The 18,276-nt window shown below is 36.8% G+C and overlaps 1 protein-coding gene across 4 annotated transcripts in view; it reads left to right on the forward strand.

Moving 5' to 3' along the window:
• Adamts6 (ADAM metallopeptidase with thrombospondin type 1 motif 6) overlaps positions 1-18,276 on the forward strand; it is a 278,164-nt gene that overhangs the window by 179,134 nt on the left and 80,754 nt on the right. For all 4 annotated transcript variants that reach the window (XM_045138994.1, XM_045138995.1, XM_045138996.1 and 1 more), the window contains 2 exons: positions 1,090-1,153; positions 13,196-13,298. In XM_045138994.1, the coding sequence (XP_044994929.1) occupies positions 1,090-1,153; positions 13,196-13,298 (167 nt within the window). The remainder of the gene's footprint in view (positions 1-1,089; positions 1,154-13,195; positions 13,299-18,276) is intronic.

Genomic DNA, 18,276 nt, shown 5'->3' on the forward strand with positions numbered 1-18,276 from the left:
TTTAACACAGAACTCTTTGTATAGTTTTCTTTCTCTAAGTGTCTCATTTCTGATCTTTTAAAAACATTCTCATACTTTCTATCAGTCATTTCCCGCCTACTAAATAGAGCTTCCTATTTACCAGTGCATAAGTTAGTCATTCCTTCCACCATCACCATATCCTTGTTTTGGTGGGCCAACCCATTTCTTTCAAGCTAGTCCAGACTGAACATTTCCTTTCCTTTATTAGAGTCAGCACCCACTGACTTTTCAAAATATAATCCAAAATGTAGCTTCAATTATCCCAATGATGCCATTTGAACTTGATTCTTTTTAAGCAAGTACAAGACGGAACCCAATTCAACTATAGGCTGCAATAAATTAATGACCCCAAGCATGAAACCCCATGATAAATAAAATATGCCCAGATATAAAAGAAGATCACCTGGACCTCTTTTTAAGAGGAAATTTTTTCCATTTAATAATAACATGGCCAAATAATAGCATATGCACTTCCCTAATCAGAAATACTTTAAAATTAACTTGTGTAAGTCAAATATGTGCCATCACCCCTTTTTGTACAAATTTGGATATGATCTATATCTAATGCAAAGCCATTTGAATTTAACGTTTGTATAATATTTGAAATAAGATTAATATTCATTTTTCTATTATTTATTTTGAACTAAATCTTTTTCTAGAAAGTTACTTAGTGTTCTGTTCTGTTTCCCATCAAAAGGAAAAGAGAAAGGGGTTAGTTGGATATGAGGTGAATGTCTTTGCATGATAAATAAGTGATTATTTTAAGCTCATTGTATTGGAGTGAATACTGTGAACATTGTATTATGATAGTTAAAGTATATTGATTTAATTTTTCTTAAGAATGTAAAACAGAACAAATCTTGTAAATTAGTCATAGACATTATCTGCATTTTCATGTTGAACAATCAAGATCATTACTCACAGCTGCCATCATAATTTCTTTAATAATTAATGAAGCCATATTTTACATTCTTCAGAAATTTTAATATGTTTTCATCAATGGAATATATGTACTCTTTGTGTAGATAGACATATTACATTCACATGTTAAACAAAATGTTTTTTCAGACCTTCAGGAGGTGGAAAATACTGCCTTGGGGAAAGGAAACGATATCGCTCCTGTAACACAGATGTAAGTAAAACCAAAATCTACTGTGAAAAGTTAGCTTACTTCCCCCTATAGTAGTGAAAACTTTAACTTGTAAGCTATTTTATCAGAAATTCATGTGTGTGAGGACCACATGAATTTCCTAAGAATTTCTAAAACTCCTCTAAAAATTAAGCTTCCTTCATCAATTCTATCAATAAGGGTTGAGCAGAAGCTCCAGCCTAGGAGCAAATGCCTTCTCCCCAACAGGTTCTAAGAGAGCCACACGCCCCGAATTGCTCAGCCTAACAGCTTGTCGGCCCAAAGGATCACTCTAAGCTCCTGTTCTCATTTTCACATCATCTCTCAGCCCCCGGCGTCCAACCTTATGAGACTGTGTGTACTGTCTTCTGTTCTCTGCCATGCCAGCGAGTAAAAGTCTATGCCCTTGAGAATTTGTGATCCATTGCCAGCAAAATCTCTTGTACTCTTGACTTCTATGAATCTTCCTTCTCTTTCCCTCCTTTGTGTATGAAAACTGGTTCTCCTTGAATCTACTGTTCCCTTAATAGTTCACAAACTGGGGGCTTCTGTTTTGTTCCTTTCATCTTTGATGACTAGGCCTAGATGTGGACTGAATATCTTTACATCTCATTATCCTTGTACCTCATTCTCCCTCCTATCTAAGCACCATGTTTATATGAAACTTTCATTTCATAATATCATATTATTAACCTACTATGCTTCATTCATATTCTCAGTTCTGCTTCTGTCTTAATTCATTGTGATTCCATAAATTGTTCCAACATGCTCTCTTCTACTTTTTTCTATAAGCATACAAATATGTTCCTATCAAAAAACAAAAGCTGGGCTGGAGAGATGGCTTAGAGGTTAAGGTGCAAGCCTGTGAAGCCTAAGGACCCCAATTTGATTGTCCAGGTCTCATGTAAGCCAGATGCACATACTGGCACATACATGCATCTTTTGCAGTGGCTAGAAGCCCTAGCGTCCCCATTCTCACTGACTCTCTATCTCTCTCTCCCTGGCTGTGTCTTAAATAAATAAATAAATAAATAAATAAATAAATAAATAAATAAATAAATAAATGTCTTAAAAGATGAGAAGAAACCCAAAGCCCATTGCCTATTGTTTCCCCTCTTTTCTGCTTGCATTTTGAAAAAAAAAAAAGCTTGTCTGTATATACTGAACAGAATTCCTGTTTTCTGATTTTTTCTAACATTGCTTTTGTCATGCCTGTGCCTTTATCATAATGTTGAAATACTTCTGTCATGCCACAGATAATTTCTATATTGCTAAACCCAATAGTGGGTATGTAGTCTTCATCTTCCTTGTCTTTATGACATTTTGGTTGTTCTACGGTATTATTTAATCCTCATTCCCCACGACTGGTGCCTGTACTTTTCTTTGATACGTGTGTGTGTGTGTGTGTGTGTGTGTGTGTGTGTGTGTGCACGTGTGTGTGTAGGACAGAAGACAATCTCAGGTGTCATCCTCAGGAATGTTGTCCATCTCCTTGGGCAGGGTCTTTCATTGGCATGGAGCTTACCAATTAGGCTAGGCTGGCTGGCCAGTGAGCCGCAGAGGTATTCCTGCTCCTTCCTCCTTAGCACAAGGATTACAGGCACACACCACTACTACACCTGGCATTTCTCCCAGGGTACTGAAGACCAAACTTACAGCTTCATGCTTGGGAAGCAAGAACTTTACTGGCCCATCTCCCCAACCCTCCTCTAGAGGCTCCTTGGTGTTATAGTACCTAGGCTTTAGTCCTTGGCTGCTTTCCTCTGCTTACTAATGCTTATTTCCTTGGTGAGTTTATTAGTTTGAGTACTTTTGATACTATTGTATTATACCCCATTTGACCCTAATATCTTTCAACCCAGACTTGGTCTATGGTCCAGATACACATCTTACTACTTGATTGGACTTTAAATAGACATGTAATGTCTAATGGGTACTACAGAGTGGTTCTATAAGCCTGTTCCTCTAACCTCATATGTCACCTCCTACTGAATTAAGCCAAAATTCTTTCTTTAGTCCTTTCTGTCTCATTATGGATATCCATCCAATCTCTCAGGAAATTGTGCTAGATTTTGCCTAAAAAATTTGGCAAATATCTGACTACTTTTTGCTACCTCTCCTGCTTCTACTCTGGTCTGATATTTATTTATTTTATTTACTTATTTAAAGTGCTAGAGATCAAATCTAGGGCCTTTCATATGCTAAACAAGTATCCTACAACTGAAGTTGCAACTTCAGATCTCAAAACAGGTGGCAGAGTCAGTCCTATTTGTTATTCTTGAATGCCCTTTGCTCCCTTTTATTTACATCTAATGCTCTTACAAATGCTTGCAAGGTATATGCAATCCAGTCTTCATTGCTTCTTTGAAGTAATCTATTATCAACTTCCTCCATATTCACTCTACATGGACCTCCTTCCTTAAACATGCCAATTCATGCTGCCTAGGGTGTTTGGATTGCCCCACCACCTTACCTTGTACAGTCATGGCTAAGTATGTGCCTTCATTTTTACTTAGCTATCACCTCAATTGGGCCTATCCTGAGAACTATCATAAAATTTCAATCCTCTCTATTTCTGTCCTAATTTCCTTTGCCTTCTAATATACTTGAGTTTATCATACTTTATTCTATTAAACTTGGATCTTACTATATTTACATGTAGCAATAATTAAACTGATCTTTTTAAGTTGTTGGCACTACTCATTTACTCAGATTGAATCCCTAACTCTATATTAGTTTGTTGTAAGATGACAGACATTTTCTGCTCTTGAGGATCTTGTAAATTTCTGAGAGAAATCACTTAAATACAGGAAAATCCTAATGAAGAATAACCAGTGATATGTTGTGTGATTGTGTCATACTATAAATAGTATGTAGCACACTGAACTGTCAAGTGAGCTAACTAGAGACTTAGAGATTCCTCCCCATGAGTAGTTAGAGATCTGAAAGGCAAATGGGAGCCAACCAGGAAAGAAAAGAGCAAAAAGCAGAACATCCTAGATTGAAGCAAAATTAAGTGCAAGGATGGCATGTGGAAAAAGTATGACCTTTTCTTGAGGCATTAAGAAACCTGTGAAAGATGATTTGGATGAGAATGAGTTGGAGAAAGACAAGAGTACCACAGAACAATACACAAGTCGGGAAGAATTTAATGACTACAGCACTGTGCCATAGGCTGTAGGGTAGATGAAATAGGAGTCTAAAGGGGTCTATTTGGGAGAAAATTAAGGGCCTGACTTCAAAAAATCATTAAGGCCAAGAAACTGGCATTCTAGGAAACATGGTGTAAGGCAGATGGAATTTGAGGAGATCAGAAGGGAATGCATTTAAATATAAAATATGACAAGTAGGCACATTCTCAGTGATGAGAGATCTGCAGGATGGGCATGGAAATAATGGCTAAACTCTCGAGTGGAGGTGAGGGGAGTTCAAAGAGCTTCAGCTAGTGCAGAATGGGGGGGCAGGGCTTCCGTATAGATACTGAAGACACTCTGATTGGCACTTGTTATGCACAGTGAGACTATGAACTACTTTCCTACTCCTCAAGGTCCTTAAGGAAAATAGCCCTTGTTTGTTAAGCTTGATAGTGATTTAGGTTAATGTCACAAATGTAAAATAATAGACACTTTATACACGGATGGAAATGAAGACCTATTGTGTTATCAGACTGTTAGGTAGAAATGAGAAACTCAGACCCCTATCTCAGTTCCCAACTGTTGACATCATCATGGAATATTATGAATGGACATACAATTATATAGGCATTATACAGCATGAATAATTCCTGACAGATAACCAAAAATGAAAAAAAAACTGACAAGGCATTTTAAGCTTGTTGTATGTCATTCATGAGCTGTAGCAGGAACTCAAATTGTAGAGCTTAGTATTGGTGTGTGGACATTTCTTCTTTCAAAAAAAATTAATTACTTGGGAGAGAGTAGATGCCAGGGACTCTTGCCACTGCAAACAAATTCCAGACACATATACCACTTCGTGCTTTTAAATTTTTATTTATTTATTTATTTATTTATTTATTTATTTATTTATTTATTTATTTATTTGAGAGCGACAGACAGAGAGAGAAAGACAGATAGAGGGAGAGAGAGAGAATGGGCGCACCAGGGCTTCCAGCCTCTGCAAACGAACTCCAGATGCGTGCGCCCCCTTGTGCATCTGGCTAACGTGGGACCTGGGGAACTGAGCCTCAAACCGGGGTCCTTAGGCTTCATAGGCAAGCGCTTAACCGCTAAGTCATCTCTCCAGCCCCACTTCGTGCTTTTAGCATGGGTTCTGGGGAATTGAACCCAGGATGGAAGGCTTTGGAAACAAGCACCTTTAAGCACTGAGAAATCTCTATGACCAAGTTACAATGGCTATTTTTATATTTTCTTTCAGTTTTCAGTGAGCTACAAGGGAAAGTGAATCATGATTGTCTGAATAATTAATGATGCTGACTTCATCAATATTGTCTCTACCAGTTCAGATCTTGAAATAATTTATCTATTACACTAAAATTTATTTTCCATTTATCCAAGTTAATCAAGTTGTATGAGCATAATTTGTGTGAAATAGGTCCATCTTTAATATAATTAAATATATGAACATTTAAATTTTCTAGACTATGTAATCTAGACTAGAAGTCTCCAATAGAATTTTCTTCAATGATGAAACTCACCTGATCCAGAATGATCACCCAGCCCAATTAGCTACTGAGCATGTGGAATATGACTAGAATAACTGAAAAATAGAATTTTAAATTTTATTAATTAAAATTTCAATATTCATCGTTAGTGACAACCATTTTAGTCAATATAGAATAAAATAATCTCATGCAGTAGGAAAAAATCATAAAAATTATAAATGTTGATATATAAAATTCTCAAAGAAAATTAACCTTAATTCATTTCTAAACTACAGTTGGGTCTCTACATCTACCGACTCCACACTGGCATATTTAACTAAACACTTTTTGAAACATGTCTATACTCAATAAATGGAATTATTATACATCAACTATTGAATTAGTGTCAAGCATTACAAGCAATCTAGAAATTATTTAAACTATATGGGAGATGTGTGTAGATCATACCCAAATACTATACCACTTTATATTCAAATCAACAGATAGTGCTATATGTAGTGGGGAGGAACCCCAAAAATCGAAGTGCAACATTGAGCACCTGAAGCATTTTGCCCTGCCAGTAGTAACAGGAAAGAGCTTAAAATTCTTTCTTGGGTAGGAGGAAAGTTGTTACAGATAGCTTCTTCTGCTCTCTAAGTGAATTGCTTTTATATTCTGTCTCATTAAAAAAAAAAATTATTCTTTTGAGGAAAGCCCAACAGACTGGCCCTTTTTTTTTAATGAGAGAGAGTGGTAGAGAGAGAGAGGAGAGAGAATTGGTGTGCTAGGGCCTCTAGCCATTGTAATCAATCTTCAGACACGTGTGCTACTTTGTGTGCATGTACGACCTGTGCTGTGTCACCTTGCGTATTTGGCTTACATGGGACCTGGGGAGTGGAAATCAGGAAATAAAAGATATCCAGAGGCTGGAGAAATGGCTTAGCAGTTAAGGTGCTTTCCTGTAAAGCACTCGGGAGGCAGAGGTAGGAGGATTGCTGTGAGTTTGAGGTGGCCCTGAGACTACATAGGGAATTCCAGGTCAGCCTAGGCTAGAGTGAGACCCTACCTTGAAAAACAAACAAACAAACAAACAAAAATTTAAAAATAAATCTAGAAAAACAATGGTCAGTACAGAGCTTTGGTATAACATGTTTCATTATAACTTTGTTTCTGCAGCACATTAGTTTCTAATTGATGGTATTGTTTTATGCCACCAAATGTTATAGCCTGTGAATGGTAGAGAAAATTATACTATACCTTTCACCTATATTCTTGTTTTTCCTCAGTTTAACCACATATTCTCAGCTCCAGAAGTTCTTGTGTGTTTCTGCCTTTTGACTCTGTAACTTAATACCCTCAACCCTTCTATCATAACTTATTTCAGCATTTTAAAAAGACAGAAGCCTGTATTTACTTCAGTATTTATTGGTTTGAAAGTTAACAAATATAATCTGCCCCTAAGTTGTCTGCCTGCAACCCATTTTTCCCAGATGCCTATTGTTTTTTTTGTACCGTTTTGTGGAATGAAATGTGTCATATTAGAACAAAAACTCCTATATTTTATAAATCTATCCAGAGAGCTTCTGATATATATGGGCTGTATTTTGGGAAAGGGAATCTATCAATAAACCATGAAGGTGAGTTGAGTAGAGGAAAGATTAAGCCATATGTGCAAGAGTTCAGTGTTCTCCTGTCATCAGAGAATGAATTTTACTATACAGTAATTTGAGGACAAGCATGTGTGTACACTTTAAATTAATATAATCTAAATGTTCATTTTCTTTATAACATACGAAGTCTATTATGTCCGGGCTACTCTAATTTACAGGATTGAAAAGAACATATTTTCCTCTTAATAGACTACCCTCCTTTGTTATAACATGCATATTTATATAACTTTATGTACATCATAATTTATGAGCCTGTAAATAAGATCTGAACTTTCCTATTCAAATTAAGTTGACAGCTAGCATTTATGAAAACACGCATAAGTATTAAATGTAACAAACGCAAAGGATAGATTCAAATAATCCTGGAATAATTTTCATGTCAAAATCCAGAACTAGATAATGCAGGTAGTCAAGCAGCAGGAGAATGAGGGTTCTTTTTCTGTTTTCTTTTCTTTCTTTCTTTTTTTTTAAGACAGAATCTCACACTCTGTATCCCTGGCTGACCTTGAACTCTTGGCATTCTTCCTGCCTTAGCCTTACAAGCACTGGGATTATAAGTGTGAGCCACACCTCCTCCACTACCCTCTATACAGATCAAGCACAGGCTCTGCACATGCTAGGCAAGTGCCCCACTAATGCCCTACTGCGGAGCAGCGAGCTGCATGCCCAGCACAGGCGAGGGTTTTCACTGAATGCCACACTCTGTGCTTTCTAACTTTTGTTCAGAGTTCATCAATAGGGAGTAGAAAAGCTAGAAGACTGGTTGATTCTAATGTATTCTACTTGAATTTTTTAGGAATTACAACCTATTCTATTAAGCCAGTCAATTTCCTATATCATATAATTATTTTTGTCTTTCCATTTCTTTTTAAAATATACTTTAAAATATTTTATTTATTTGGGCTGGAGAGATGGCTTAGTGGTTAAGCGCTTGCTTATGAAGCCTAAGGACCCGGTTTGAGGCTCGGTTCCCCAGGTCCCACGTTAGCCAGATGCACAAGGGGGTACACACGTCTGGAGTTCGTTTGCAGAGGCTGGAAGCCCTGGCGCGCCCATTCTCTCTCTCTCCCTCTATCTGTCTTTCTCTCTGTGTCTGTCACTCTCAAATAAATAAATAAATTAAATTAAATAAAAAATTTTTATTTATTTATTAGAGAGAGAGAAAGAGGCAGATAGAGACAATGGGCATGCCAGGGCCTCTAGACACTGCACATAAACTCCTAAACGTATGCACCACCTTGTGCATCGGGCTGATGTGGGACCTGGGGAATCAAACCTGGATCTTTGGTCTTCACAGGCAAGTGCCTTAACCACCGAGCAGTTTCTCCAGCCTTGATCTTTCCATTTCTGTCATTGACTAGTTGGTACTTTGTCTTCCTGCTTAAGTTTTCATGATTTGCTTGCAAAATAACACTTATTATATTATTACGATTATTAGTTTCTAACAGTGCATTAAATCTTGACTGAAAAATAGAATGACTTAGAAAGTCAAAGGAAATGGGACACAATATAAAGCTGAGGTCGAGTCAGTTCTTTATGTACTACAAGGCCCTTCCCCTTGCTGGCGATGTGTCACCAATGCTGCTGTAAGCTTCTTAGTGAAATGTCTAGTACAAGAGCAAATAATACCAGTTTTAAGACTCATCTGTCTTGCAAACATGACACGAAGAGATAAATCCACAATAGAGCACTTTATGCTTCTGAAGCGTGACATCTCTGTGGGGACCCTGTACAGGTGAATCAGATTGAAATATGCAGTTGATATCCCTGAGGGACCCTCTATGGGTGAGTCAGATTGAAATATACAGTAGTCTTTCTTTTGGTTAAATTAGAAGAAAATTAAAGCTTCAGATCAACATAGGTAAATAGTCTTAAAGATTAGCAACACAAAAACATGACACCTGGTTTCTTTCTAATGTTGATTTAATTCATACCACAGACAAATGAAGGACAGCAAGAGAAAAGTTCCCCAGTAGGAAGGAGACAGTGTTCCCACTAACTGTCTCTCACCCTCTCTCTCATGTGCCAGCTTTAAAGTGAAAAATTGACAAATGTAGAAGAGACAACATATAAAAACAAAAATTTTATGAAGACAAAAATAGAGGTTTAAAAATGTATCATAAAAGGAAGTCCAGCTATAAGGCAGTGCTGCCACTTTAGACAGATATATAACCAGCTTATTTGGATAGTGTCCTATGAAACAGGTTATCTGCATTAAGATGTATTGGGTAGGCCATTTGTTTCTTACTTTGGTGCCACTGGATCATCTTCCAAAAGCTCTAGACAAGACACTTCCTTAATATTCACATAATGGTTCTGAAGCAAGCTAGAATGCTAGTTAATGACAATAGCAATCTACAGGAGAAGCTAGTATATTTTTATCTTGAAAAGACAGGAGGTATTTATTAAAGACATACAGAAGCATAGAAGAATTGAATACAGTTTGTTCTCACCATTCAACCAGGTAATAAAACTGAATTTCACATCATTAGCTAAACTAATAGGCATTGCCTACTTGAATGTAGGCTCGGACAGTAGAATTTTGTGGAAATCACAAAGCTGGAGGGTTCATTGATTCAGGAAACACTTCTCTTCTGTGAACATGCAACATAAGTGGTTGATCTCTGACAGCTTTTTTTATTAATGTAAAAAGATAGGAAATACTATGATTAATCTGGCAAGACCATTATAAGGATTCTTTTTCTTTGTTCAAGTCTCTGAAAATGTTTGCCCAGGAGCTGCTTAGAAGTCAGCTTTGATTATTGCATGAAACCTTTGCATACAAGAATGCTCCTACAGACATTTTTGTTCTCTTGAATGATTTTTATTCCATTCACTTAAGATTCTCATGCAAGATGCTCTCAGAAGGCAGTGGTGTGTATATGATGCCTATTTTAAATAGCAGAATTTAAAGGTTAGTAATGTAAATACCTTACTAGAAAAACTTGATTTTTGGAAAGAGTAGAAGTTGGCTGTGTGGAGGCTATGAACTAAATTTTCTATAAAGTCTAAATAAGAAATGTTGGGAATCATGAAAAAGACTTTCTTACATTTCTAAAATGAAATTTCCTATGCTATTGTTTTTCAAAACCAAAATAATCTTTGTTTTTCTTCTTCTGTGGTATCCGAGACTTACTGTCACAGCAGACCAGAATAGAACTTCTGGTGCAGTGCCTAAACTCCTCTTTCCAGGCCTGGAAAGTCACATTAATCTCCCTTCTTAAACATTTCATTTGCCTTCTTTGCTTTATGCTTCCTATGTGTAATATATATATATATGTACATATATATATACACACACAACACACACACACACACATATATATGGAGTAAAAGTGTTTTTAGGTTGTCTATAATCTGTTCTAAAGTTTAAGTACAAATTGTGTAGTACTTGAGTATATTCTCAGCCATCTTTATAAGCGTATTCTTATTCACTCCTTTTTTTTTAATCCAGCGCTTAAATCTTAAATAGTATTATTGTCTTGGTTGTGTAGACAAGAAAATTATAGCATATATTTGAAGCTAGGATTGTGGTTTAAAGGGGAAAAAAAGCACTCACTTAGGAATTAAATTGCCTTGAGTTTGAATTCAGACTTTCTTACTGTTTTCTGTTTGACCTTGGCAACTCACCTAACCTCACCAAACTTCTGTCAGCTCCTAAATAAATAGGATGTAATTATACCAAACTTGCAGGGTTGTTTGAGAATTAAAAGAAATAGCATATGTGAAACATCTAGTGCTATTCCTAGTACTGAATTGGCACTCAGTCCAGTATAGCTATTATGATATTTATGACTTGTAGGCTATAATATACTTTACTATATAAATAAACTCACTAAATCTTCAAATCACTTTAATAAATCAGAAGAACAATTTTTTTAAATAATGAGGAAGCCAAAGCTCCACAATGGGCCAGTGCCATGGAAGAGATCCACTAAAGAACAGAATTGCTGATTACTAATCAGGTATTATGATAAAAGATAGTGCCCTTAGGAGGTGGTTTTGCAAAGTAAGCTTTCTGAAAGCCTTTGGTCAACTTTAACATTGTCTTCCAGCCTAACTTTACTCTGCAGCGAAGCAGATAGCTTAGAACATTCTGACACTATAGATCTTGCCCCCAGGCAGAGAGGTATAGGGTAAGTGATGACAAGGTACTGAGCAATCTATTAATCCAGCATTCCAACCATCCCTACACTATTTATAGAAAATAAAGATGTCACTTCATTCTCATAAATATATTCAATAGACGTACACTCATGGCAAAAAAATAGCAGCATCAGTTATCCTGCTTAGGTTAATATGAATTTTATGGTGTGTTTTCAGAAACAGAGATTAGCTTTTAAAGTTTTGAATAGAACTTGGTTTATTTTTTTCTGATGCCTGAAAGTGGCAAAGTTAAAGTTTGTTTCTTAAAATTTTTATGGGTTCAGGGAAAAGTTATGCTATTAGTAAATAACATTTTTAAATCCAGACTATACACTGTAGAGGTAATTAAGAATTTTAAGGGTTAGGAATATAATTCAGTACTAGAGAGTTTACCCTAGCATGTGCAAGCATGTGGGTTTCACCACTACAAAAACTGAATTTTCTATAATGTTATATTCTCTTCCATATTTAAGGGAATGTTTTCTCAGTATTTCAAGATCAATAACTTTGTTTTTAATGTCACAGAGCTCTAAAAGCAAATACTGCTCAGAAGTATATACTTTTAGTTATGTGTTTACTTTTTTTTAAAAAAATTATTTATTTATTTATTTGAGAGCGACAGACACAGAGAGAAAGACAGATAGAGGGAGAGAGAGAGAATGGGCGCGCCAGGGCTTCCAGCCTCTGCAAATGAACTCCAGACGCGTGCGCCCCCTTGTGCATCTGGCTAACGTGGGACCTGGGGAACCGAGCCTCGAACCGGGGTCCTTAGGCTTCACAGGCAAGCGCTTATCCACTAAGCTATCTCTCCAGCCCGGTTATGTGTTTACTTTGCAGTTGAATTCAGAAAGATTACATAGCGTTTGGGATCTATACCTAGCTAGAGTGGCAAGACTTTTCTCTTTAAACATTTGAGATAGAAGGAGCATCTCAAACTTTTATAAGCCAATAATTGTCTCTTTATGCTTTCAGCATTCTTCTTTTACTGTCTAAAAACATGTTTACTGTTTGAACCACTTTAGTATTTTATTTCCTGTGATATTAAAAGATAAAGTGTAAATTTTAGTAATTTCAAATCCTTTGACTTTGAAAGTGCTTAGATACAAGGCCATGCATTTTGCCTAGTTCAATCCACACATGAAGTATGATATTTGTCAGCAAACAGCTTTATTTGCAGGGGTTCAAACTACAATTTTTCATGTTGAATGTCATGTTAAATGGTTCCTTGAAGACCTAGAACAATTTATGGCATCTGGACTTCAAACACTGGTATCAGGGGAAAATGTGTTTTAGCGTCTCACGCTAGTTTCTGTGTGTGTTTATAAGGAGATTCCTGCTGGTTTGATCAGAGTAGACTGTGACATGCAAGATTATGTGGAAGCTCTCTAAGAACACTTAACTTTGTTTAAATGACTTTAGTTATGTCTTGGATAGCCAAGATCACAATTCAGTTACTGCAGTCTTACTGTAAAATGGGAAAAATAAATGCCTAAATTACAGTCAAAGAGTAAGGTAGTGGAGCTCAGGGAATTTGAATTTTAGGGACATTGTCCCTTGGTTTTGGTATTTTACAACAATGGTACCATTGATGATTTTATTTTATTTTAGCCATGCCCTTTGGGTTCCCGAGATTTTCGAGAAAAACAGTGTGCAGACTTTGACAATATGCCTTTCCGGGGAAAATATTATAACTGGAAACCCTATACTGGAGGTAACGTATAACCTGGCAGAGCATTCATGCTTGAGAGCTCGACAAATCTAAAAGAGTGTGTAAATACACACAAGTACACACACATTCACGCACATACTAGTTAAAATTAGTGCTTACAAGTCCAAGAAAGGTAGAGCTTGAGTCACTTTATGTCTTATATTTTAGTTTCCCTGTGATAACTATTTAGATATTATTACAAATTATCAGAAATTATATTTTAAAGTCTGTTTTAATAAGGTACAAGTTCCTTAAAAAGATATATAGACATCAAAATCATCTAAATATTTGTAAGCTCTGCTGGAAACTTGGGGTAAATTAGATTATCTTGTAATTATTGAATATTTGTAATTATCCTCTTAAAACAAAATATGCCAATATAAACTCAACTAACTCAAGAGAGAAAAGGAAACCTGAGTTTTTCTTTAGTCAACAGCCAAGGATCTTTCTACAGTTTCATTTTTCTTTCTTTATCCTTATTTAGTTTTTTTGAGACAGGTTCCTGCTGTTCAGCCCGGGTTGACTTCAAACTCACAATCCTCTTGATTCAGGTTCATAATTGCTGGGAATACAAGTGTTTACCACCATGCCTGGCCAGATTGACATTTTTTTCAGAGTTTCAAAAGATTTTTACTTTTTAATTTGGGCAGGTATCAAGCACTAATTTTGCTCAGTAAAAGGAAGATTTTTTTTTTTTTCACTCTCAAAATACGAACAAGGAGGGGAGACAGCTTAGTAGATAGAGTTTTCTGCACAGACATAATGGCCTGAGTTCAGACCCTCAGAACGCACATACAGCAGACATCTGTAACACCGGCACTCTCATGGCAAGAGGGAAGGCAGAAAAAGGAGAATTTCCTGAAGATCAGAGACCAGCTAGCTTGGAGTTCAGAGTGGTGAACAAGAGGTCTCACCTCCAATAAGGACCTACATTCACAGGGTTTTTTTTTTTAACTTTTTACTTATTTGAGAGAGAGAATGGTGGTGCCACTGCAAAGAACTCCAGATGCATGTGCCACCTGGTGCATCTGGCTTATGTGGGTCCTGGGGAATCGAACCTAGGTCCTTTGGCTTTGCAGGCAAGCATATTAACCTCTAAGCCATCTCTCTAGCCACTAGACTTCGTTTTCTTCTGACCTCATGTTCCACTACACTCACACGTGAATACTCACATATTATACATATACAAAAAAAACACTGAATTTTATTGAATTTTGGGGACACATTTTAAAATGTACTTTAAGAAAAAAATATTTACTGCTTGTTTTTCTAGTATCTTGCTTAAAAAATTATACACTGGAACAATATTAAAAGAATTTGACCATACTAACTGTACTCGTCACCAACATTTTGCCCTTGTGATTCTATTAAAGCCATGCATTTTCAGTTCTGGTACACTTAATACTCCATCCTGTTTTGGTGCATTTCAACGTGAACTGTAGCTATTTTCTTCCCAGTGCTTGGGCATATGTACCACAAGCCACAGTTCAATAATTTATTTGCTTTCATTTGAGGTAAGAATACATGCAATGAAATGCATGCATCAACCTGTCCTCTTTTTGATTATTGACAAATGCATATTTGCAAAGCTCTGTTGGTACACAGAACTTCGCCATTACCTCCAAAATTGTCATAGTCATTGTCAGTGTAGACATGTTATAACCAAATATCATCATGGATTAAGGATTTTAAACAGAATTTTACTTGTCACAGTCTGGAGACTAAAAGACTATGTAGATGCCCCAAGGTTCAATTCTGGTGAGAGTCCTTTACTGAATTGCAAACTTCCATCTTCTCATTGTATCTTCATGTGACACAAAGATGGGAAAGAGCTCTTAGACACTAATCTCTTTCCTATCAGCTCCATCCTCTGTTATAAGGCTCCTAATCCTATTCAGAAGGGCTCAATACTCATGGTCTTAATTGTGTCCCAAAGGCCACACCTTCATATACCATTGCAGTGAGGGTTAGAATATCAGCCTATGAGGTTTTTAGACACAAACTCAGTACAAAACAGTCCTCATAGTTCTTTGCAATCAGCAACTGCCTTTCACAACTGCTTCTAAGAGGCAATAATTATTCTGCCTTCTAGTCTCAGCTACTTTAATTATGCCTGTCCAGAACTTCATATAAATGAAATTATGTCATATTCATGCTGTTATTTAAGGCTTCCTTAAATTCAAAGTTTTTGATAATCTCTCCACATTGTCTTACCAAGCTCACTCTTTTTTGTTGCTGACCTATATATCCATTATATTATTCACTTTTTCTTTGTACTATTGCTGGTTATTTTAGTTTTCAATTGTCATGCATGAATACTCTGCTATGAACATTTTATGTGCAGGTCTTTTATGAGCATATGTTTCCCTTTCTCTTGGGTAAATAATGGGCAACAAGGCAGGTATGAGTTGAATTTTAAAAGAAATTTCCAGATGTTTTTCTAAAATGATTAGATCATCTTACACTCCAACCAACAACATATGAGACTTCTATTTACTCTGCATTCTTACCAGTACTTGGCATTTTCAGTCTTGTAGCATAGATAGAATGGAATCTCAAGAAAGATATAAATTACATTAGTTGATAATTGATTGTATTGAGCATGCTTCATAGCTTTTTCTCTATCATTCTTCCTTTTTTTCCCCAATTTTTTTTCTTAAGAAAAGGGCATGGGAGCCATGCACACCACAGGCCTGTTTTGTTTTCGGTGTAGCGTGCCAGTCTCTCTAGCCCAGGCTGTCCAGAAACTCGCTCTGTAGCTCCAGGGTGGCCTGGAACTCACTGTGATACTCCCACCTCAGCCTCTGTAGAATGTGGTATTTAAAGTGAGTGCCACCCCACCAGCTGATTAATTTACTTTTTAATGGACTTTCTTGTGTGTAAAGTATGTGAGTCGTGGTGTGTGATGCACATGCCCATGTACAGGCACATACATTTGCCCCATACACCCATGTGGAGGCCAGATGAGAATGAGTGTTTCCCTTCATCACTCACCTGTGTGTGTCCTTGGGACAGACTCTCACTGGGAGTAGCGCTCTGGGTAAACCAGGCCGCCTTGGGCTCTCGTGCTTGTGCAGCAGGCACTCCCACTTACTGATTACCTGGTTTTTAATGTACACATAATATCTTCACTAACTTGACATGTGCAATGATCAAATTAAAGCAATTAGCATTACTCATATTGCCAGTTTTGTGTTAGGAGCTTTCAAATTGTTTTCTAATTTCTGAAGTATATAATGAATTCTTGTGGACAATAGTTATTCTACTGTGCTGTAGAATTTTAGAACTACTTTCTCCTGTGTAGCCATATATTTTGGAATCTGTTACCTGGCCAACCGTTCTCTCATTCCCTTGCATCTTCCCCTTCTAGTTGTGACCACTATTGTTCAATGTGATGAACTGTTTTTTCTATCACAAATGAATGTGCATATGTGGCATTTGTCTTTCTCTGTCTGGTTTATTTCACCTAGTAAAATGTGCTATAGTCTGTCCATGGTGCCAAAAATGACATGGCTTTATCCTTATATGGCTAAATAATATTCAATTGTTTATATACATTAAAATCTCATTCATTAATGGGTGTGTTAATGGATGTAATATCTTGGCTATAGAGAGTAGCACTGCAATAAGTGTGAATGTGTAGGAATATCTTTGATATCATGATTTCATTTCCTTTTAGTGTATTCTCACTACAGATAGTGTTATAGTTCTATTTCTTGTTTGAGAAACTTCCATTCTGTTTTCCAGTGTAAATTAACATAAAGAATAATTGACACTCCTACCTACACTGCATCAGCTCTCTTTTCCCCACACGGTCACCCGCATTTGTCACTTCTTGTCTTTGTATCCCTGTGGCTCTAGCTTGCATTAGTCTGATGATCAGTTATGATATGTCTTCATTTAAGAAATATCTCATCTTTTGCTCACTTTTAAATCAGACTTTAAAAAATCAGTTCTGGTGATTGTTTGTCTGAAATAGGGTCTCACCACGTTATACAGGCTGGCCCCCAAGTCTTGACCATCCTGCCTCACTCTACAGGTGTGGGGTCGGCGTCCCATGCCGCCATGCCGCTTGTTTGCTCGCGGCTTGTGTGAGTTTCTCCTAAATCCCGACTCTTGTTCTTTGTCACGTGCGCAGCTTGTAAACACTTTCCTCCGGTGTGTAGTTTTTCTCTTCACTCTATTGACTTTTCCTTTTGCAATGTGTTGCTTCTTAGTTTGATATAGTACCAGTTATCTAATTTTATTACTTCTGTCTATGCTTTAATGAACACCTAAAAGAAATCTTTACATATACCAGTGTCCTGAAGTGCTTTGTTGAAGTTTTTTTTTTGCTACCTGTTTCATAAGTTGAAGACTTGCATTTGGGTTTTTGATCCATTTTGAGTTGATAATTATAAATAGTGGGAGGCATCATCTAATTTCATTATTCTTTAAATCTATGGATTTGAGAACTATTAACATCTTAGCAATATTATTTCTTCTGGTCCATGAATATGGGATTTCCTTCTGTTGCTTGTGTTGTCCTCTTTAAATTTCATTAGTTTATTTTTCCTCCTTCTCTCCCTTTCTTCCTTCTTTCCTTTTGTGCATAGGTGTGGTGTGCATACATGTATATGTATGTTTGTATGTATGTGGGCACATGTATATTTATGGCTCTCTGTGGTGTGTGTGTGTGTGTGTGTGTTTGTGTGTGTGTGTAGACCAGAGGTCAATATCAGGTGTCTTTCTCAATCACACTCTACCTCTTTTTCAGAAAAATAGCTATTGGGAAATTTAATATATGAACGTACTGCAATTGGTCATGCGCCCATTGGGCTATTCTCTTTCTTCCCCTCCCACCTGCATCCCATTGAGGCCATCCTCAAAGGAGTATCAGGAATCACTGGGGCCAGGAATGCACCAGTCTCCACCTTATTTTTCGAGACAGTGTCTCACTGAACCTTGAGCTCACCAATTTGGCTAGACTGGCTCACAAGTA

This window comes from Jaculus jaculus, chromosome 20 (assembly GCF_020740685.1).
Source record: "Jaculus jaculus isolate mJacJac1 chromosome 20, mJacJac1.mat.Y.cur, whole genome shotgun sequence".
In the NCBI taxonomy this organism is placed as follows: Eukaryota; Metazoa; Chordata; class Mammalia; order Rodentia; family Dipodidae; genus Jaculus; species Jaculus jaculus.